The sequence below is a fragment of the Lepisma saccharinum genome, chromosome 20 (assembly GCF_977018435.1).
Source record: "Lepisma saccharinum chromosome 20, izLepSacc3.1, whole genome shotgun sequence".
Taxonomy (NCBI): domain Eukaryota; kingdom Metazoa; phylum Arthropoda; class Insecta; order Zygentoma; family Lepismatidae; genus Lepisma; species Lepisma saccharinum.
Genome location: NC_139248.1, coordinates 46,110,917 through 46,136,077, shown reverse-complemented (window position 1 = coordinate 46,136,077; position 25,161 = coordinate 46,110,917). Strand labels below are relative to the sequence as shown.

General features: G+C 37.5%; 1 protein-coding gene across 2 annotated transcripts in view; it reads right to left on the bottom strand.

Annotated features, from left to right (window-relative positions):
* Positions 1–25,161, bottom strand: part of LOC146003605 (trypsin-1-like) — a 151,798-nt gene that overhangs the window by 78,311 nt on the left and 48,326 nt on the right. For both annotated transcript variants that reach the window (XM_083141916.1, XM_083141917.1), the window contains exon 3: positions 7,424–7,619. In XM_083141916.1, coding sequence (XP_082998042.1) covers positions 7,424–7,619 — 196 coding nt within the window. The remainder of the gene's footprint in view (positions 1–7,423; positions 7,620–25,161) is intronic.

Here is a 25,161-nt window from a genome sequence, read left to right as displayed (position 1 = left end):
AGAAGCCACCCTTTACCTGTTCAGTTTGCTTGAGTGCCTAGATAAACGCTTGCGTTTTTTTTTTTTTCAGTCCAACGTTCATCAGCTTAAGTTCTTCTCATTATAGTTGCAGGAGACGATGTTAGTAGGTAACTCATTCCTTACTTTCGTGCATTAGAGCACTTTTAAGAAACTTCTTTTTTCGCAGGTATTTTCTATATTACAGCCCACATATATAAGAAATATATATAATATTCTACTGAATCGTGTTGTTTTTCCAATTTTGCACTTAACTTTTCTCAACTGAAATTTTTGTGTTTTAAAAAATATACGATATTCGGGTCCTTTCCTTAGTAATAAAATAATAACAATAATAATAATATTAATAATAATTGTGCGAAGTATCGTTAAAATGAATTTATGCCCAGTAAATGTTTAAAGTGAGGAAAACAGGCTTCCTATCAAATCACTTTCAAGATAAATTAATATCTTCTAAGGCACTAAATAATATTTATTTACTAGTTCCGATATATTTCCTTCTTCCTTTAAATGTACTTTGGTTGTGAATCCAAGTTCCTTAGACGTATTTTTCCGGCGAAGCTCTTCAGTTTATCACCTATTATTTCTGTCGCTACTTTCTTCAAAACTGATAATCTGCTTTTGAGATTGCATAGAGAAGAAAAAGCAACTACAACACCATATTTTTTTTAAAGAAAATTATCTTCTTTTCGGCAACAGTTTTCATTTCCCTAACATACTTTGCTGCAACACCGCGACACATCAACACTGAACGTCTTAACACAATCTAAAGTGATATTTTTAAAATTTATAGAATCTAACACGAATGAAACAAATGGTTAATCTGAAAATTTCAATCTGAATCAGATTTTTCAGTAATAATGTTTCGTGGATCTCTATGACACACTATAATTATTAACCCGCAATGACACGTGAGTGGGTAAAAATGACCCAAAAGATTTTGAAATATTTCTTTCGTCTTTACCAATGAGTGTCAGTACCTTTCCGGTAAACAATTTATAATGTAATTACCTTGAATCAGCTATGAGGCTTCGTTAGCTGCCCTCACAGGGCCGTAGAAACATCGCCTGTGTAAATTTCACCCACATTTGCACTCCTGCGTTTCAGCTTAGTAAAATACAATGAAGATGTTCAAAATTAATACAATTAGTTTAACCAATGCAGATATTGTTAATCAAATGCTTTAATGTAATTATAACGGGGATTTACGAAGTAATTTTGCTTCTGGGTAATATTTACACAGCCGAGTATTTGGGGAAAATTTTAGGGAGGGTGTTGATGAAGGTTTTGGGAGGTGCCAGGGGTTGTTGGGGACACTGCACTACTTCTATATGTATTAAGCATCAGCTGATAGCGAAATCGGAGACGACCTATTCAACTAGAGCGCGCACACGTGACCACGTTAGATTCAGGGTTGCAAGCTGATCTATTAACAACGGAGCATACGTTCACAAATAAGCTAAATTTGTCAAAAATAGCAAAATATTGCAAAACTTTTCTTCAATGCCGTTTTTACAATACTCTCAAGTATCCTTTGCTTTAGATATCGTGCGGGAAATAGCGGCAAAAACTATGTTAATTCAAGGTAACTTTTGTATTTTCAAGTCAAAAATGAAAACATTATATTTTATTGTAATTCAAATATGTGTTCTTTTTCTGTGCATTACTGAGAAGTTGTGAGTATACCCAGCACAATTATATTGTCCGGCGAAAAAATAATTGCTACAACAAATCTTAAAAATAAGTACAAAATATATACAAAATTCCATTTTCACAAACCGACATTTTGAGGACCGAAAACAAGAACGAAAGTATAAATTTAGAGAAAACATTTTATGGCAGTTTCATGCCCCATTTAGTTGTTTACAGAAGTGGTAATGTTTAACCCCTTACCGAAAAGTCAAATTTTTATTTCTGTAGACTTTTTTCGCATTCTGGATCACTATGCGATGGTCTGGACCCCATGTGGGGTGGACCGTCGACTTTTACTGTAGGAAGAACGTATCTCTCTATCCGGTGACTCCCTATGCACTTGGCCCGAGAGGCGGCTGACGAAACTCGAGGCATATGTCCCGAACGAGAGCTAGGTTAAGATTGTCTTTGTTCCTGACGAAACAGAAACTACATAGTTTTTATAGAAACACATTCTCGCAGAATGATTGGGAGGATCGATATACAACAAACGAACCTCATGCCACGTATTATGCATCAAAGATATAACAAAAACCCCAGCAAAACATAAAATTAGAATTCTTTCAAGGTTTTGAATAACAAAATAAAATACTCAATTCATTAATTAGCACATTAACAATTACTCCCCACAAACTCTCAAATAATAAAAGAAAATTACCATCCTGTCAACATTCTATTTATTTTTAAAACTTCAGATCAGTGGCCGAATTGGAAATAAATTACTACTTGTATTCTCGTGAGCACAGACCTGTCTTTTCATACAACCCTTATATTTGTGATTTTTTTTTAAATATAGATTCTCATTATTTCCCTTATATCACCAGAAAGAGAGAGAAATGAGCCTGTACATCGTCGGCCATTGCATACCTACTTGAGCTATCAGATCCAACAAATAAGTGCCAATTTTATTCATAATTTTGGAACAGGCTTCTTCATAAATAATAGAATTATCTCGGCCATCGAAAACAGTAAAATTTATTAATTATAGGATATCATTTGCAGTTTTACAAGGTAGGTGGTGCAAAATGATTTTAATGAACATTCATGCACCAACGGAAGATAAAGATGATAACACTAAAGATATTTTTTTATGCATAGTTAGAATAGGTAGTTGGTGAAGTTTCCCAGTATGATTTGAAATTACTGTTAGGTGACTGCAATGCACAGATTGATAAAGGAGACACTTAAACACGCTCTTGGTAAAGGAAGTCTTCATGAACTAACAAATGGTAATGGTATAAGATTAATTACTTTTGCAACCTCACAGAATTTAATTCTAAAGAGTATCAATTTTAAACATAAAGATATCCTTAAATATACCTGTTCTTCTCCAGATGGTAGAACTCAAAATCAGATAGATCATATTCTCATTGATAGAAGAAAGAATACTAGTATAACTGACATTCATTCACATAGAGGTGCTAACTGTGCCAGTGACCGTTACTTAGTAATGCTAAATTAAGAGATAGACTCTCAGTGAAAAATTATAAGCAACAAAATCTAAAAGTTCTAAAATTTAATACAGGAAAATTTGATGTTCACAGAATTAAGAAAGATTACCAAATTAAACTGTCTAAGAGATTCGATATTTTGCACGTTTTAAATGATGAATACAAATGAAACAGAGGTAAACAAGAATTGGGAGCATATGTATTGAAATAGAATCAGCAGCTAAAGAAAGTATAGGATATTGTAACCCAAGAAAACGTAGAGCCGTGGTTTGATAATGAATGCAGTGAGCTAATAGAAATAAGACATCAGACTAAACTTACGTGGTTAAAGAACTCTGATGATACAAATTTAAGTCGTTATAATATACTGCTGGACAAAAAAAACCGGACACTTCCATTTTTTGTGATAACGCAATGGGTCGATAAAAGCTCTGGTACAAGGGCTAACTAAATGTTGCAGAAACTGAATTAAGTACGAATGCATAAACAAAGTCCGAGCCTATGAATGGTGCATATGGTACTACATGATCTGCCGAACATTCTGTAATATACCTGCGAGCTGTTATTGCAATTCAGATGTCAAATATTAAAGTGTCCAGTTTTCATTGTCCAGCAGTATAGAATGAAGGGAGAAGTTAACAGTACGTTTAGAAGTAAAAAAGAAAATAGATTACTTGAAAAGCATAAATAACGAAATAGAACGAACAGCAAAAATAAATATATCAGAGTTTTATATAAAGGTGTAAATTAATTTAGAAAGAGGTGGCAACCTAAAGTAAACTTCATAAAAGATAAAAACGGTGAATATTTGTCTGATCCAAACAATATTTTAAACAGATTAAAGAACTATTGAATGATCTTTTAAACGTTCATGTAGGAGATAAATCAGATGTAAATAAAATACACACAGCAGGAACTTGAGTTCCAGAAACTAACTTTATTGAAGTTAAATATGCTATTAAAAGACTGAAGAATAACAAAGCACGTGGCATTGATTAAATACCAGCTGAGTTAATTAAATATGGTGGGAATTCGTTACTGTGTCAAATTCATAAATTAAATTGTTTAATATGGAATAAAGAAGAAATCCCTCAAAATTGGAAAGAATCAATAATGGTTCCTGTGTATAAAAAGGATAAAATGAACTGCAATAATTAACGTGGAATTTCTCTACTCTCAACATCATATAAAATATTATATAACATCCTTTAAACAAGAATAACCCCATATGCTAATGAAATTATAATTTCTTTATAATACTATCACTGATTATCAATGTGGATTTAAACGTGGATCAACTAACATATATATAAAATTTTTCACATAAGATAGACACTTCAGAAAAAGTGGGAATATAATCTAAATGTCCATCAGCTATTCATTCACTTTAAAAAAGCATATGATTCGGTTAAGAGAGATCAATTATATATTATATTAGTCTAGTTTGGAATACCTAAAAAGCTTGTTAATATGATATAAGTGTACAACAGCCTCCTCAATGGCGCAGTGGTAGCGTCGTCGCATTGTAATCAAAAGGGTCCTGGTCTCGATACATAGTGTTTCGGATCCCACTTCAAACTGTAGGTTCAGTCCCGATTAGTCTTACTGTACATTACGTGGAATTAAAACACCAACTCAACTGAACTCAACTCAACTCAACGAGTATGCAACAGTGTAACAGAAAGTAAAATTCGTGTGGGTATTAATGTGTCTGACAAATTTAAAATTCATGATGTGTTAAAACAAGGAGATCCATTGCTCTTTAATTTTGCCTTAGAATATGCTGTTAGGAAGGTAAAAGAAACTAATGGACTAAAATTAAATGGTGTAACTCAGTTGTTAGCATACGGAGATGATGTAGACTTACTAGTGGATGATGTAAATATAATTATGAATAATGCAAAAAAAAAAATTGAAAGCAGCTAAAGAGATAGCTTTGGAAGTTTGCAAAGAGAAAACTAAATATATGCTTACAGGCCGAAACGAATTGGTAGGTAGTAATCAAAATCTAATTATTGATAACAAATCCTTTGAACCAGTTTCCAAATTCAAGTACTTAGGTGTAATAGGCTACTAACATAAGAGGAAACAAAAAGTAGTCTAATTCAGGAAATGCGTGTTACATTTTCCTTCATAAACGTTTATCGTCTCGTATAATATCTAAGAAACTAAAAGTTAAAACACGTCATAGAGGAATTTGACCTGTAGTATTATTGGTCTCTTACATTGAAAGAGGAATATAAATTAAGAGTATTTGAAAATAAAATCCTTAGAAAAATATTTGGACCTAAAAGGGATGAGAAGACAGGTGAGTGTATAAAGTTACATAATTAGAATAAATAAACTGTATCAGAAGATCTGGAGAGAAGAAAAATTACCAGTAGAATGGGAAAAGAACATTATTATACCACTGTATAAGAAAGGAGACTCAACCAACTGTGAGGACTATCGTGGAAAATGTCTATCCACCGTGGCACTTAAGGTGTACTCAAGAATTTTGGAAGTAAGGCTATGGAAAGAGATGGAAAAGGATATGGAAGAAGAACAGGCTGCTTTTCGTTCAGGGAGACAACCACAAGATCATATATATCCCATCCGAAAAATATGTGATAAATACTTAGAAAAGGGAAGAAAGATGAACGTAGCATTTTTATATCTAAAGGCTGCTTTTGACTCTTTACACAGAGAAGAAATATGGGCAATATTAGAGAAAATAAAAATTCCAAGAAAACTCATTCGAGTAATAAAATGTACATATAAAAGAGTAGAAGGAATAGTAAGATTGGATGGAAAGATGTCAGACACATTTAAGTTGCAGAAAGGAGTGAAACAGGGAGATAGTTTAAGCCCGCTACTCTTTATAGTATTTTTGGATGATGTTCTAAAGATATGCAAGAGACGAACAGCAAGAACACAAGTGGGTAATTGGAAAATGAGACCGATACATTGCCAAGCTTTAGTATATGCAGATGACATAATACTAATTGCAGATACAGAGAACAAGCTACAAGAGGCGGTTACAGAATGGGCAGAAGTGGTAAAGGCTAAAAGAATGACTGCAAACTCAAGTAAGAGCAAAGTGATGCAAATAGGAAGAACGGAAGAGATAATAGAAATAATACATATCACATGCGATGGAATAGAACTGGAGCAGACAGAAAGATACGAGTACCTGGGAACAATCATAAACCAGACAAGAAGAATAGAAGAGGAAGTGATGAATAGAGTAAGGAAATCTAATAATGCATACTACAAACTAAGCCAGACCATTTTTGGAAAAAGGGAAATAAACACCAAAACTAAACTACAAGTATATATGTCAGTAGTGGAACCAATTCTATTATACGGAAGTGAAAGCTGGTCACTAAGAGGAAAAGAAGTAAGACTAATAACGACAGTTCAGATGAAATGCCTCCGTAGAATAGTTGATAAGACGAGAAGAGATAGAGTACGCAATGAAAGAATGCGAGAAGAATTAAATCAGAAGCCAATGGAAGAAAAACTGACACAAAGACAATTAAAATGGTTCAGGCATGAGGTAAGAATGGACGAAGATAGAAATGCAAAACAATTTATGGAAGCTAGAACAGAGGGAAGCAGAACAGAGGGAAGCAGAACAAGAGGTAGACCCCGGAAGACATTCGAAAAATGAATAGAAGAAATAAGGCAAAAGAAAGGAAAAGGAATAAGAGAATTGAAGAGAATGGCGAAGGAACGGGAGAGATGGAAGGAGTGGATAGAGGTAAACCCGACGCTATGGGGCAAAAGGGGAAAGAGGAAGAAGAATTAGAATAACGTAATTTATATAAATCTCCATATATTATTAGAATGATTAAATCAAGAAGACTTAGGTGGGCAGGCCATGTCGCACGAATTGTAGAGGAAAGAAGAGTGTACAGAATTTTCGTTGGGAGACCTGACGGTAAAAGACCGGCAGGAAGGCCAAGACGAATATGGAGAGATAACGTTGAGATGGACCTGAAGGAAATTGGTAGGGATAGAAAAGAGTGGATAGATCTCGCTCAGGGTAGGGACAAATGGAAGACATGTATTGCTGCAGCCATAAAACTTCGGGTTAGGAAGGAAAGGAAGGATAATTGCCAATTTTAAAATTTACTGCAGGTATGCTTTTTGCATCTTAATTTACTACAGTCTCATACCGGCCCAATTCGATCACTGCTGCAGAGAGCTTCTTGTGGATATATTTTTTACTTGTGCTTGCGTTCGTGCGTGTGTTTGTGTGATACTATTTATTTATTTACCTCTCTTCCTCATATGTTGAAACACAGTGAGCTGCGGTGATCAAGTATCTATCTGTGATTACGCTTGCTCCACAGAAATATTCAATGCTTCCGTTTTGGTATTTGTATCTCAGTGCAGCCATCCATGGGTACACAGCAGTTGCTGGGATTCCTCCTACAACTCTCTTTGAGCTGGAGGCATCGAGGATTCCACACACTGTGTAGGATAACAAAGATAAGTGAGAATGTTTTCTAAGAAATTATGCAATATTCACTTCAGCTATTCAAATAACATTAGCTGATATGTAAAGATAAGTTGTCTGGAAGTAGCTGAGAAGAGTTACAAGAAACAACACATTTCTTGAAGTTATTTTTTATTGCTACGTTAGGGTCCATACAGACACAAAGGGTTCTCCACAACAAGACAAATAGACGTATTCAAAATACTATATCTTATTTGTGTATTTGTTATTTAGTGTGCAACATTTGTGATAAATACGACGATGAAGATGAGTGATGGTTGAAAGAAGTTTGTAAACGGACACTCCCCACTCACTTTGGCAAATAGAATCGCAAAGTCGGCACTGAATATGTGATGGGAAAAATTATAGAAATCCGAAAGCAAGAATAGTTTATGTCACAGCCAGGGAGGCACATCATAGGAGGTAACCCCTCCCAATACACACGCACGCACATACATTAGTCATCCTGGCTATTAACAATAAGTCAATGGTTTTACTCTCATTTAACTTTAACAATAAATTGAATTAATTTAAAAATAAACATTCTCGGGCTTTCCTTATTAGACGTGCACGTTGGTTTTGTAATGGAGCCCAAAAATAGAATGGTCACTGTCGTAAAATTCGTACCTGCTGAATGAATATCTCTGTAGATTCCAGAATAATGACTCTTCTTTTTTAAATAAATAGTTTAAAAATAATATAATATATGTGGCGTTAGTTAATAAAATTCTTCGTCACATAGCGGAATCCGCTATGTTCACGGAAGCTAGATAACGATGATCATTTAGGGTTTGAAACATTAGTCTTCCCAAAAGAACGATTTCCCAATGTCTTCATTAATTTTCATGCACAAGCTTCACTTGTGTTCTGTCAGGAATGTGCACAGCATACAAACACTACCTTATGAAGCGTATTGCTTTCACATAAATGTAGTTATCGAAATGCGACATCAAACGTTTCGAGCTGGACAGGAAAAGATGCAGTCTTACGTAGAAATTACCTCAATAGCTTGGTTACCTCAACGTGGCTATGGCCATGTCACAGTCCGTGCTTGAGCACGGGAGAGGCAGGTCGAAGCTAAGCAGTCGTGTGGGCTTAGATCACGCGTGACGCGTAATACCGAGTGCGAGTGTTCTTAGTATTGATGAATTTTCAGCAATACAAATACCGACAAGAGCGCGAGGTGTTTATTTGAAGTTAGTGCGACAACGTACTATGTTAAAATTGCTAGAACAGTACCCAGGTGAATTAGAATTTAAGTATGATAATGGGAACGTGGTGAAAGTAAAAATTAGCCACGCAAGTCGAACAGTGAAATACGTACGTGTATTTAATTTACCTATGGAAGTTGATTTAAGACAAGTGCACGGGAAATTCTGTGAATATGGAACAGTGGATGAAGTGACAGAAGAAATGTGGAGTGAAAAGTTTCGTTACCCTGTGCTAGTGGCGTACGTATGGTAAAAATATCATTTAAGAAGCCAATACCATCATTCGTAACTATTGGCAAATATAAGGCCCACGTGATATATACGGGACAAACTCCAACGTATGAGTTTTGTGGTGAGGATGAACATTTAAGATACAGTTGTAACTAGCGGCAAATACTACTACCCTACGGGTCCCACCGCAATAAAGATCACCTACAGTCAGGCAGTATTGCCCAATGAGACCGACATAGTAACCTCAGAGGGATCAGCAAGTGCATCACATCAGCAGACAAATAACGTGACCTCACAAATGAAGCCAACCAGTAATAATGAGATGGATAAACAAATAGGAAGAACACCAGAGATGGGAGCAAATAATAAAACGACAGAACCTCAAAAAAAAAAAAAAAAAAAACACTCAAAGGAAGAAAAAGAATCAAGCGAATTATTGAAGAGTGAGGAGAAAAAGGGAAGAATGAATGGACACATCCCTCCCCCCCTACCTTATCTTATCACCAAAGGAAACTGCATCCGCCACTAAATCACTGAGTAACAAACAAGAATCAGAAGAAGATAATGATCTCATTTCCACTTGTGGGAGTGAGAATAGTAATCAAATGAAGGTAAGTGAAACTAAGCTTAAACGAAAAACAAAAACAAAAAAACTCTATAGCAAATCGGCGTTCTACAGACGTTTAGGAAATAACTTCTCAAATAGTGCTCCAATTATCGGATTAAATGTTCCAGCAGGGAAGATGGGGAATGGTAATAGAAGTAAAGAGAGTGAAAAGGAAGCTCAAGAAAATAGTGTTTAGAAACTTATTTAATAAATATTATACAAATGTGTGGATTATTTTAATACTATTAATAGAATTATATAGAAATATGGAAACATCAGTAATACGAGTAGCAAATATAAATATAAATAATATACAAAATGAAACAAAGTTAAAATCACTACGTAGTTTCTTACATAAAAAAAGTATAGATGTTGCGATGTTGCAAGAAGTAGGCCGAAATTCGTTAGAATGTAATAAAAATTACATAGAATATAATAATTATAATTCAAGTGGTAGAGGAACTGCAATTTTAGTTCGTATAGGACTATCATTTATTCAAGTACAAAAAGAACCCAGTGGAAGATTAATCATGGGAAAATTGGGAAACTTGACATTAATTAACGTTTATGCCCCGTCGGGATCAAGATACTGGAACGAAAGAAGTATTTTTCATACATATACAGTATCACAATGCATTGCAGGTAGTGTAAGTTTCAATGTATTTATCAGGGGATTTTAATTGCGTATTATGTAATGTGGATGAAACACCGGGTTATAATTTTTCAAATGCTTTGCAAAAATTGGTGCACAATTTACAGTTAAAGGATGTGTGGCAAGAAAAAAGAGGCAATGAACTCGGATACACATACGTTACTGCAACTAGTGCTTCGAGAATAGATAAGGGATATGTTTCAAATGAACTAAAATCAAATATTATATCTGTACTTATGGAACCGGTGGTTTTTAGTGATCACCATGCTGTAATTACAACAATGAAATCACCGGTAAGGTTAACTAGAATAGAAAGGGGAACTTGGGAAATGAATACATCACATTTAATTGAAGAAGCATTTAGATGTGGCTTTGAAAAACAGTGTGAAAAATGGACTAAGAGAACAAAATATTAATAGATGGTGGATAGAAATTTTTAAACCAAATTTCCAAAGATATTGTATACAATACTCCTGGGAAAAACAACACGAATGGTATAACAAATTTAATTTCCGTTATGCAGTATTACACGATCTATATAAGAAAAAGAAAAACGACAGTGACATGCAAACTAAAATTAAAAAAGTTAAAGCACAACTACTGCGCCTACAGGCAAGAAAAGTAGAAGGAATACGTATACACAGTGCCCTCCCCAACATAGAAATTGAAGAAGAAATAAATTTAGCTCACGTGACAAATATATATCAGCGACAAAAACAGAGTCTGATAACAGAACTGCAGGATAACTATGGAGTAGGCCATAATGAGGGGAACCAAATACAACAAATAGTGTATAAATATATGGAAAACAAATATTCAAACGAATATCAAAATAATGAGATGGCTAGTCAATATTTAGGCAAATATATACCAAACATCCAATCAGAAGAAATGGTTGGATTAAACCAACCATACACAAATGAAGAAGTGTATAAACCAATAGTACAGGGAGTACGGGGAACAGCACCTGGGGAAGAAGGAATAGCGATTAATGCATATAAAGTTTTATGGCGAACAATGGGTAATACTCTGTTAAAAGTAGTAGTATGTAATAGAGTTATATTGTAAATAAAAAAAAATTAAAAAAATGTCAGTTAAAGGTCAGCTTTGCAAGCTGATATCCTAGGTTCGATTCCCCTCGTGGTCGCTTTCTCTTACCAACTTGTAACACATTATTTCATTGTCTTTGTATTTCAATGTTTTAAAGTGGGATGTGAACCACTATGTGCCTTGATCGAGTATCGAACTCGGGACCTCCTGGTTACAAGTCATGACACCGATTGTAGCGTTATATTTTGTTATTGTTTGCGTGGCAAGATGAAAATAAAAATATGACACCCACAGATCTTCTGATAGTCGAGATGATTTTGTGTATAAAGCGTGTTTTATTTTCTTCATCGTGTTGCAGCTAAATCTCGCTGCTTACAATAATCAACACTAAAAACGCGTTGTGAAAAACTACAGAAGATGAAACGTTCAATATTCTTTGGAAGAAGAGTCACTGAAATTAACTTCAAAAATTGTGAGTTACATAAAAATATTGTTTCGTCATACATATGCTTGTTTGTTTGAGTTTGGCGATGAGTCCACTTTATACCCAGCAAGGATAATAGGGACTGGACCTACACTTTGAAGTGATATCCGAACCATTATGTCATGTGCCTCTACTGGGTATCGTACTACAATGTCGTACTTGCAGCCTTTGAGAATACTGCTCCAAGAAACCCATTTTCTGATGACTGGTTTTACTTATCTCAATATAATACGTAGTAACAACGAATTCCTCATTATATAATGAATTCCCGGGATTTGGCAAGGCGACTTCTCTTTTTCTTTTTGGTGGGCATTCTATGACGAGTAACTAATTTGAGCTGCTAGTTTCTGTGGCGAAATGGTCATTGTAACTTGTTACAAAGCAAGAAGTCTCAGGATTGAACACTGGGTAACTGATGGAAGCATTATTTGTCGCGTTTACCACAAGAGGAAGAAAACTGACGTAAATAACCTACGCAGAAGAAAGGAACGAATAACGTATATTAAGAAAATGTCGTCGCTCTCCTGGGCTCAATTTACTAGGGTGGAGCTACACTGTAACTCCCTTTTTCTCTTTGAGCAAAGAAGAAGATGTTTCGAGAAAGAGAAGGACGGTCATACCAAGAACGAGTATTTTCTTCCGGATTATTCAGATAACCAACATTGATTTCTTTGTTGTTCATACAACGTGAGGACAGAGTTGGGGAAAGTACGGTTATTTTGATTGGATGTTTATCATCGATAACATGTGAGCTTCTTTTTTTATTTTTTTTATTTAAAAACAGAAATGTTGTATTTTGGCTAGTTGTGGCTGACCTCTTTCTCTTGTCGTTTCTGTTGTGAATGTCATATTTTGCAGCCAGCTAGTTAATATTTCATGATTTGCCTTGCGAGCGTGCCTACCTACCCAATGGCCTACTGGCAACGCCGTTGTCTGGTAATCAAGGGATTCCAGATTCAGTGCACCTAGGTGCGGATTCCATTTTAAACATTACGTCCAGTTACAATTAACCTATCTGAACACTAGTGACTTCATGAAAGCGTTTTTTTGTCAAAATGGCATTTTTTCCCTTTTGAGTCTAATCTACGTTTTCTTAAGTTTCTGCCTCACTTTTAGTGTTACTTTGCTCCAGATTGTGAAGCTAAATTTCATATCGCAACTATTCCCGGGGGGGGGGGGGGCGTAGCAACCGGTGTTCAATCACAGCGTAGAACTATTGTCGACAAATTCCTGTTTCCCTACTGACTGCTTTGCGGAGGGGGATTTTTAACGTTGTCGCTTCTTGTCCAAACACTAGGCCTAATTGGCGAATTGACCATGAGTTCCTTTGCAGGGAAACGCAGTAACAGGGGGTCGCTACCATTAAGACAGGTCCCGTGCCGGATATAAGAGCGACGCGCCTGTATATGAATAAAATGAATGCGATATGAATGAAAAGCGTGGAAAATGAAATATACTGTACACCAATGTGTATTAATGTATTTTCAAAGATCGAAATACTTGGAGACGAGAACCGAAGAACGCCTTGTTAAATAGAACTCATAAATGTTATTTTTCTCTTTTAAAAACACACAATTCTTAGATCACTTCAAGTGGTTTTGCTCGGCCAAGGCCGTAGAACCGCCGATAAACACAAACCACGTGACGTATGTCCATATGCCATTCTCGCAAAACAGGCACCGAACTTCGAGCAACATTGTCTCTATGTAGAGCGCATGCGTCGTGGTGCTTCACTTTTGTGAAAGGAACTCATAATCTCTGGTAGGATCAGTTATTTTTCTTCATGCAGAAGAATGAATCCAAAAATGTGCAAACGGGATCCGACGATGTCACATTACATGAATAGTTTTAAACACAGGATAAATTTCGGATACTGAAGTCATTATATAGAAAGTTTCCATTTACAATCTTAGTTCGTGAAATTAACATATTTTCTTTTCTCCTTGCCTTCTTTTTTAACAGTAATAAACGAAAATCCCGTTTGAGTTGAAATATCTTAATTATAATGCCATATTTTTAGAGCTTGATTTCCTTTTAATTATCAAATGCACAAAGAAAATAAAGATTTCATGCGCTTTTACATGTTGAGGGGAAGGCATATCTTGATGTGACAACTTCCATACAACAAATTGTGATATAGAAGCGAACGTGCACCCAGACACTCACGCGTGTTTATATATCTACCTACATATAGTATGTGTGTCTGCGGTTTCCACGTGCTGACCCCACGTCACCCCATTACCAGTTGAAGAACTCCACGCCTCTAGGTAGGATTGTGGGGGGGGGGGAGACTGGCAGTCGGGAGATAGGGCAAGGCCTTTACAGGGCTGTCGCGCCAAGGAGTATTATTATTGTGTGTACGTTTACACGAGGAGAAGGGAACATAGATAATGTCCTAGGTTCTATTGCTGGTAGAGGAAAATGTGGTTCTGATCCCATTTTAAACTGTAGGTCTAATTCCGATTATCCTTACTGTGCATAAAGTGGACTTCAATGCCAAACTCGAACAAACAAGCATATGTATGACATGGGCGGTTATTCCGTGGAATGATGGGAATGAGTCATTCCCTTATAAAGTAGAACACATGCTAATTTATTAACTGTGTTTTTGTTTTCAATTTATTTTTAGTTTCATTCAAATCATTCTTTCACATTTCTTCTTCTAAGGGTTGTTGTAAGAGCCATGAGACGTTTCATCTCGCCGGTATGTCGCTCACCCTCGCCATATTTCGCAGTGGCGTCTCGTGGGCTCAAATTTGGCCGGGGCTTATTTTTTAAAGAATTTAAAATATAATGACAATTCACATGAATTACAAAAAAAAAAGGTATTTTTTTCCTTCTAGACTACAAAACTGGACTTACTTTTTTGAAAGAATTTAAAATGTAATGAGAAATTACATAAATTACAAAAAAACGGGTATTTATCTTCTTCTAAACTACAAAACTGGACTTATTTTTTAAAGAATTTAAAATATAATGACAATTCACATGATTACAAAAGAAAGAGGTATTGTTGTGAAACATACCTTTCTACGAACGTTGACTCCTGTTCTTCTGCTCAGCAAATTTTGTTATTACTTTTTCGTTGAAGCCCTCTATGTTTGAAATGTATTCTATCTCTATTGTAAGCAAGTGCCAAGGCATTTGGTCTGTCTTGTCCCATTGCATTTCTTAAGCAGGTTTTAAAAAGGCTTCAATGTGCTGAAACATCGTTCAGATTCAGCTGTTGCCACTGGAGTTATTATATGTTTGTCATTTTTACTGTTTCTGAAAAGGTACCCTCTAAATAATTTTAAATAAAAAATGAATGCAATCTACTGATAGAGTTTATGTTTTTCAACTCTTCACTACAATAAAAAAACGAAGTTCCCTTTAGTTTTCCCTCTTCTATAGAAGGGACAATAAATCTGGGAAGATGCCTCTGTTTAAAGATTGTTCTCTTTCATTATGTCCTCGTAGAGCAAGTTCATGTCGACCACAGAATTTTAAGCAATCGATAATTCTATTTTAGATATGCCTATTTTTCCGGACAAATTCATTGTGTCTTGTAATTGACAGCCTATGTTCTTCATCAATTTGTGTTCGAACATCAACCCTGCCAAACTCACTCAAACATAGCAATTGAAAGCCACCAAAACACTACAGAACAACACGCGAGATCGAACGCGACGCAACGGAGATAGCCACGAATCAGCACTCAAATCCATTGCACTCTTCCCTCCTCTCTCTGCTAGCATGTGACCTTCACTGTAGCGTAGGTGGGTGTAGGCCACGCCTTCCTTTGCGACGTGCCCCGGAAAACGATAATTGACATCAATGCCGCTAGGAGCGCTGTCGTATCCATTGCAACAGACGATGAGGGCCTCCCCGATGGCGCAGTGGTAGCGTCTTCGCCTTGTAATCGATACCCGGTGGAGGCTCATAGTGGTTCGGATCCCACTTTAAACTGTAGGTCTAGTCCCGATTAGCCTTACTGTGCATAAAGTGGACTTAAAACACCAAATCAATCAATCAATCAAAAGCAACAGACGATGAATTTACGTGGGTAAAAATCGCCTTTTAAAAGGCTGTGTGATAGTTATGCGTTATGGTGATTGATAATTACCGTTTTTCTTTAGGGGCTAAGCCCCGGAAGCCCCAAGGGACGAGACGCCACTGACATTTCGTGACACTTTGGGGGAAAAGGAACTTTCGGCCACCTCGGCCATATGCTCCGTGCCTCGGCATTCTTCATAGATCTTCGGCATAGGGCACGCATGACAGCGACTCATTCCAGTCTCACAGTTTCTTACGAGTTAAATGTGCCTAAAAATATTTATATTGTAATATTTTCTCTTCAGTTACAGCGAAATTTGTGTTGCGAGTTGTCCCAGTGTCATTTGCACTCTTCCTGAAATCTGTATGAAAAACATATGTTTAAAAATCACACTTAACAGTTGGCCAAATTCAATGTACTCGAAGGGAATGAATCCGCAGAACTCATTCCGCGTCTTGCGGCAGACAGCTGATGGTGCTGGAAAAAGCGAAGGCGAGTGCTGGAAACACTCTTTGTCCAAGGCCTGACATCGAGAAGTTTTGAATGTCTGATTTAACTCTACCAAGTGTAATAAAGAAAACAACGTGTGCATTTTAATCCAGACCAATGTGATATAATAGTTTGGATTCAGAAGAGCCTTAAAACTCTACTGTTGACTTTGCGTCCTATTTTCAAATGCGATTTTTTTTAAAGTCAACTTTATACACAGATAGGCTAGTCGGGACTGGACCTACAGTTGGAAGTAGAAATCGAATCACAATGTGTCTCTACCGGGTATCGAACTCGAGACCCATTCATTACATGGCGACGGTGTTATCACTATGCCATCAAAGAGCATTAAATAAGGAGGGTGTGTGAAGCAGTTCAGGTTTCGATGACATGAACAATTTACTTAAAGCATTCCAAACTCACAACCCCACTGAAAATCTCATGGCGGGGCATTTGAAACTATGAGAATATACTTGCAACAAGGTCAACAGTGGAAAGTTGAGATCAGAAGTAGTTGATAAAAAGAATGCGAAAACGTTTATCTGAAGACACTTTCAATTCCTTGAAATTAAGTTAATGGTCAAAATTTTGTCTTCGCTCGTCTCATAAGAGCAATACGTGTAGCTAATTCCTCTGATACATAGAAGGCAGTACAACAACGTTTGTTTTATTTTAAGAAAAGCGCTTCGCCATCTTCTGTTTCCATTCAACTTATGAATGTCAATTGTTTTCAACAATTCGGGTGTGTAGTGCCAGTGTCATTTTCAGCACTTCGGTGAAATAACAGTTACTGCAGAAATACCCAAGAGCAGAAATTGAGAAGTAGCTGAAAACTGAAATGAAAATGAATTCCACAGTCTAGTGATAGAAGAATTGAGGACTAAAAGTGGTAAACGTTGTAAGTGCCAAAAGCGAAAGTGTTGGGAAATCGCATCGTTCCGCACACCAGCCCGTAAGAACGTGCACACTATTGACACTATTACACGTTCTTTGAACTACTTAGAAGGCTACCAGTAACATTTCACGTTTACCACATTATAAAGCATGGCACATTTCACAGTTTAACGAGGAAAACGGTGTTTGAATTATTGTTGCACTTACAGCGTTTACCAATTTTAGTATTCAATTCATAAAGCACAGTTAATGTTAATCACCATAATAATAATGATGATGGTTGTTTCAATTTCTTACTGCGTGTGCTTCCTTGCTGTAAAATTCACGGACCGCCCCTGATGTATGACAAAACAATATTTCTATGTAACTTACAATTTTTAAGTTAATTTCAGTGACTCTTCTTCAAAAGAATATTGAACGTTTCATCTTCAGTAGTTTTTCACAACGCGTTTTTAGTGTTGATTATTGTAAGCAGCGAGATTTAGCTGCAACACGATGAAGAAAATAAAACACGCTTTACACGCAAAGTCATCTCGACTATCAGAAGATCTGTGGGTGTCATATTTTTATTTTCATCTCGCCACACAAACAATAACAAAATATAACGCTACAATCGGTGACATGACTTGTAATCAGGAGGTCCCGTGTTTGATACTCGATCAAGGCACACAGTGGTTCTCATCACACTTTAAAACATTGAAATACAAAGACAATGAAACAATGTGTTACAAGTTGGTAAGAAAGAAAAGCGACCACGAGGGGAATCGAACCTAGGATATCAGCTTGTAAAGATGACCTTTAACCGACATGGACACAAACCACGGTGAGGAAACCAAGCTATTCAGGTAATTTCTACGTAAGATTGCATCTTTTCCTGTCCAGCTCGAAACTTTTGATGTTGCTTTTCGAAAATTACATTTATCTGAAAGCAATGCGCTTCATCAGATAGTGGTTGTATGCTGTGCACATTCCTGACAGAATGCAAGTGAAGCTTGTGCATGAAAATCAATGAAGACGTTGGGAAGTCGTGCTTTTGGGAAGGTTAGTGTTTCAAACCCTAAATGATCATCGTGATCTAGCTTCCGTGAACATACCGGATACTGCTATGTGACGACGAATTTTATTAACTAACGGCACATATATTATATTATTTTTAAACTATTTATTTAAGAAAGAAGAGTCATTATTCTGGAATCTACAGATACATTCATTCAGCAGGTACGGATATTACGACAGTGACCAGGTCTCTATTTTTGTGCTCCATTACGAAACCAACGTACACGTGTAAAAAAGGAAAGTCTGAGAGTGTTTATTTTTAAATTAATTCAATTTACTGTTAAAGTTAAATGAGAGTAAAACCATTGATTTATTGTTAATAGCCTGGATGACTGATGTGTGTGCGTGTGTGTGTGTTGGGAGGGGTTACCTCCTATGATGTGCCTCCCTGGCTGTTACATAAACTATTCTTGCTTTCGGATGTATATTATTTTTCCCATCGCATATTCAGTGCCGACTTTGCGATTCTGTTTGCCAAAGTGAATGGGGAAGGATTTTCTATATTCTTAGTGCCTTGTCCCGGGGCTAGGATAACACTTCTTCCGAAAGAAAAAAAGTTGATTTTTGCATCATTTTCAAGAATTACAACAACACTATTCCGCCTTGTATATTCTAATTGGGGAATTTCTCTTCTCGTTATTTAGCATTGCTTTTCTTCCATTTAAATCTACTCACAACGATGAAAGGAGACTCAAAAATAACACCCATGTTCAGGCCAAATTCGAACCCGGTGACGTCGCATTCTAATTCATTGTGATAACCACTTCTTCACGAACGTCATAAATGCGTTTTTTAAAATATATTTTTCACGAATTTTTCGCATTTACATTACTTTTATTGTAGACGTGGACAGTCCAGTTAATTAATATTTTCGCTGCATTCTTTCCGTTAACCCTTCTCTTTAAGTCTAAGAGACACAAAATTCCCAGCATGTGGTTAACATGTTTCTTAGTAAGCAACACTGCTGCTTTCCTACACTTACTTCGGCTGTACTGCCAGACACGATCGATTAAGAAGCTGGAATTCAACTCAAAGGAGTGTGCCACATTTTGTGAACAGAAGTGTACAGTAGTACACTCAAATGTCAACCTCACTTCCTCCTATTACATTCCCGACTGCATTTGCAGACTAATGGGGTGTTAGGGGTGAGCCTTCACTTACCAATTTCCCAACTTCACTTCCACGTAGTACACCCTGGACTTCAGTTGGCAGACTAACGAGGCTATGGCGTCTAGGCCTTCGGCCAGCATAATTCTTGTACGAATGTGCGTGGGTGTTCCGTCTATTTTGTTTTTTGTCCTTGCGTGTGTAGCCTCAGCTTTTAACCCAAGTAAGAATATTGTAGTCAAATATTACAGTTAAGTTATGTTTCAGTTATGGTAAGGGGCTGGACCCCGTATAATGTGCAAACAAAATGACACGTTCATGCATTGATTCGCAGTGACAGCCCCAGTTTCAATGGACATCGCTGTGTACGGTGTTGCCACGTTCCACGTATATCCTTACTCTGTTGAATAAAATCTGTATAAAATCGGTTTCGCAATTTGGATTGGCATTGATAATTAATTTTAAAAACAGATGCAAAGAGCTTTAAAACATGACAAACATTGTATTTCTAGGACTGCCCAATACTACGAAAACGTTGTTTCTCAAAATTGATAAGAATATTTTTTTGACAAATTTTAAAAATATGAAAATTAAGAATTGTGTGTGTATAGAACATTTCTGCCTGCAGCGTACTAAAATTTCATCCCGATTGGTTATTTATAGATTTCAAACAGAGCCGCGGTGGCTCAGTCGGTAACGCGTCTGACTACCATGCTCAAGGTCCCGGGTTCGATCCCCGGCCGGTTCAAATCCGGGAACTTTTCTAACGGCGGAAGCGGCCCCGGCGCTCACCCAGCGTCGAATAACATGGGTACCTGGGGGAAACCCTGGGGGTAGAGGCGGTCAGGGGCGTGATGCTGATCACATCACCCCCACTCACGACCGGATCAAGAAAGTGTGGGGCGTTACCTCCACACCCCCTATACGCCTTCATGGCGTGGTGCTATGCACAGGGGAACACTTTACCTTTACCTTTTAGCTATCGTTTGAGATACAGAATCTAACTAGAGTATCTATAATTCTTAATCCTAGAGTAATTCACTTTCCTGCTCTTTATTTCTTCATTCGTACGACTCACTATGAAGTCTATCACATTCTTATCAAGCCAGTTCTCGTGGGGAAGTACAGAGTCTACCTGCAACTCTCGCAGTGAGCAGGTCGGTTCTCGGTAGTGAGCTCCGCTGTACGTGCGTGAAGGTGTAGGTATTCGAATTGCGCAAGTTCGCTGGGTTCGTATAAGGTCTTCTCGTGTTCGTTTTCTGTGTGAGTGTTTTCGTGCAATAATGATTGATTTAAATCGAAGATACGATAAAAAAGAACAAGACAAATACACAATGACAAAATACCTTGAAGATTGTGTTCCGTGATGCAAAAACGAGGCCTAGGTCCTTAGATTTCCACAAGTCGTTTCACGATAAATACGGCATTCCGACGCAACAAGAACAAAGTTTTGAAATAAATTATTTTCGAAAGTGTCTGTCTGTTAAAATTCTGACAAAAGTAGGTGGTGAACGGTTACTTAATGATTTCGGTGCGGAAGTATCCTACAGTCACGCCGACGGAGACCAAAAGGTAGAAGTAGAATAAGCACATCGATCGTTCGATTCCACGTTGTCCCTACAGAATTAAGAGAAGCAGTTATTCGCAGTGTCATGGTGAGGTGGTGAAACTTGAGAACGAGACATATTCCGCCGATCACATACCGGACGTGTTCTGATTAAAATGATTCTACGAAAATCCATACCATCGTACGAAACGGTGAATGGAGACACATATTGGGTGACATATCCTGGACAGTTGAGAACGTGCTTATCTTGTTCCCAGATTTGACACAACGTAGACCAGTGCCTTACACGTCGATTCCGAGATAACTGTCCACATAGGGGACTAGTCAATTTGCCCGTATACGTTGGCATACGAACCACAGTGCTTCCCGTGCCGAGAAAACCACGAGAACTAGCATCAAAAGCAGCAAACATCAATGAGGCAGAAGACAACAAAAATAACAACACTAACAGCACCATTACCAACGAAGAAGAGCCAGGTACACTGGTGAACTTTAAAAAAAGGTCTCCCTCCTCATAGTTAGATTGGAAGGTAGTTGGAAACACTTCATTACTCCTGTATTGGATAAGAAAGTGGGGGAAGACCATCACTACCTTATGCGCACGTAAACTTGTTTCCGGAAAGCTTTCTGTTGGAGTCTTATCAGGCATGATCTGGGCAGTTTGTGGAAGATGTTTGTGTTCCTACCCCCCCCTCTTCCTCTGTGTATGTGTGTGTGCGCGCGCGCACGACGACACCCATTTCTTTTTAAGTTTGGCGTATTTTTATTGCATCGACTAATTGCTGTTATGGCTGGGAATGAACCAGGTTAGCAATGGGCAAATAAAAAAGTATAAAAAATACCAAAATTCCTGGTATGAGTAGTTAGTAGTAGTAAAGGTTAGGCAAAGTTCCTCGTGCGTATAGCAACGTGCCATGAAGGCACATTTAGGGGGTGTGGTAGTAGGGCACAGCATAATCTCGAGCTCGGCCATTTTGGAGGTGATACGATCAGCACCACGCTCCAGCCGCCTTTTTTTCGCCAGGGTTGTATTAGAAATGAGAATATAGAAATGTTTTGCATTCTGCGTATGTGACAGTGTTCTTTGGATATTGTCCCTGAAATATCTGTTAACATCCCAACCAGCAGTTTTTTTCAGGATAAACTAGTTGAAAGCCACGAGTGGTTCCTGAGAAGTAATGAACATATCACAGAATGCGCACTAGTTTATCTCACGTTTCTTTGGGGGAGGGGGGGAGAATGATATACAAATTTATTCTACGAATGCTTACGTCATTGTGACAATGGAGTATATTTTGCAGACTAACGAGGATCTGGCGTCTAGACACAAGGTCAGTATAATGGTCTGTGAAGTTTGGGCTGTGTCCTACGTTTGTGATTGCCTTTCACAAATTTCGTCTTAACACACCTTTCATCCTTATCTATGTGATTACTCAAAAGTGGAAGAAAAGCGAAGTAAACTAAATAAATCAATTGGTCATTGTGTCCCTGCGTTTTTCAATATTTCTTCCTGAACGAAACTTAATGTTTCACCGATTTAATGCATCAATATAGTCATGTGAATTATTATTTTCCGTCATCATAGTGTGCTTAATCATTCCTTAAAGCATAGACTTTAATGCTGTTGTCCTTAGTGTAAACGATCTTAACTGTGTGGAAGTTGTTATGTAGGCAAAAAAAAATGGTTAAGAGTAAATCCCAATTGATTGTTAGAAATTTAAAATACTGTAACTCTGACGTGACGCATATTAACTGTTCTTAGTTTGCTGTCAAGGAACGATTTCTCCTAACTAAAAAGGATTCCGGCCTCCGTGGTAGAGTGGTTAACACAGCTTGCTTAAACACCGCCTTGGCATTGTGTTCGTTCGGTGTTCATTGTGACTGTCCCTTCATAAATTTCATCATTTCATCGCTCATCCTCATCGCATCGTCGCGTTTAGCCAAAAGTGGCAGAAAAGCGAAGTAAAATAAACCAAATCAAACATAAATAAGAATCTGAAGGGGAAAATATTCTATTACCAAAAATAAAATATATAAATATACAGTAATTACTTTGTTGACACTGCAGTTTTTTGGCAGTGTGTAGCTGTCTTAGGGTCGTATGTTCGAATTAGCTGACCTCAAAATATACGAAGAGTGAACGATTAATGGAAATGGGGATCCACATTTCTATTACTTTAGTAAGCATTCAGTCGTAAACCCTGTGGACACAGTGTGATTTTCGTGCAAGGAAGGGTTCCTGGGACATCAACTAGGTCGACGTTTACTTATAACATTACGAGGGTATGGATTTCTCTCAACAAGTGCAACAAATGTTTATGGTCATGGAAATTATTTATACAATTTATTTGAGTAACGTCGTTTTCTACCTCTTGAAATTAATGGTGACTGGAGATGAAAAGACACACGTGGCAGATTGTAACGTGCTTTGAAGACAGAGGTCTTAAGTTCGAACTATGATTAAGGCATGTTTGCCCCATCACATCCATGTTATCAATTGGTCAATCATTCTCATCGCTACGGATTAACCAAGAGACAAAAAGGCAACGTAATATATGCTCAATAGAAAAAAATACAGAAACGGGGCAAGGAAATGCACATATCGTGCCGAGTCGAGGTTGTGTGTTGCAAGACGCAAGAGCACGTTCAATTATATTAGGGCAGAACCATATATCACACAATACAGGTGAAATTGTTGTAGGTTGACGTGAACTGTTAATTTGCCTAAACTCTTAAAATACTCTAATATCAAGTTTTTTTGTTCCACTTATTATTTCAATTTTGAGGGTCTTCATGACCGAGTGCTTTGCATACTGCTCTATGAAACTGGAGACCCTATGTTCGATTGTTTAATTGATTGATTTGCTTTATTTTACTTCGCTTCTTGTGCCACTTTTGGCTAAGTTGAAAATATGGGGGAGGCCTCCCCGATGGCGCAGTGGTAGCATCGTCGCCTTGTGAACATGGGTTCCCGGGTTCGATACCCGGTGGAGGTACATAGTAGTTCGGATCCCACTTTAAACTGTAAGACCAGTCCCGATTAGCCTTACTGTGCATAAAGTGGACTTCAAACATAAACTCAATCAATCAAAGTCAATGATATATGGGGATTAGTGACGATATGATGAAATTGATGAATGGACACTCACAAATCTATGCCCAGGCCAGGATTCGAATGCGGGACGCCTGGCGTCGTAGCGTGATGTGGTAACTACTCTGCCACTGAGGACGGAATCTATTTTCGAAGCGTGGGTAATATTTAAGAGCTTATTGTGCTCGTTCATTTTTCTGGTCACTCCAACATTCGTCCTTATCGTTGAAAGTAAACAAGAGGGATATAATATGGTCGTAAAAATAGCAAAGTTACCACATATGCTTGTCATGTGCCGAAAGAAACTACCTTCTTTGCTCGTTTTCTTTTTATATTTGTTTTAGAGCTAATGACAAAAGAAAGAAAAGAAACGAAAAAATGAACAACCTATTTTCATTCATGAAGGAAATAAATCGCCAGCTCAAAATCTGATTTCTTGAAAGCTTAAAATGGACAACAAATATTTCTTCCGAGGCCGAATGACCACAGAAAGAAACGCTGTGCTAATTCCTTGATGACTCATGGTTAACATTGCTCTTCTGTGTGGTGTTCACGACTGACAACTGTGCAGCTCTTGCTTATTTTGCATAGAGTTTCGGCATTGACGCTGGAGTGTTTCCAATTCAATATCGGTTTTTGTTTGTTGCTTCCAATCTAACTGAGAGGAGGGAGACCTTTTTTTAAAGTTCGCCAGTGTACAAGCCTTCAAGATAGTGCAGTGAACCCAACTACAGGAAGTGAGTTGATCGAGCAGATACCCCCGAACACAGCAGAGGAGCCCACTCTACCTCCCCTCCCTCCAAGTGCCTTGTGCAAGGAAACAGAGTTCCCTGTCGTTACTTCCCCCGCGAATCACGTTCGAGATCTGCATCAAGGTTAAGGGCAGTGGCGGAAGAGTCAATGGTGTTACGCCGAAAGAAGAAAAGAAAGAATGAACACGCAAGTTCCACCTTAGTTACAGAATAATTTAGAGTAGAACTAGCAACCGGTACCCCAGAACAAGATTCTCAAACTGCCAGTGAAACAAAGAGTTCAGATAATG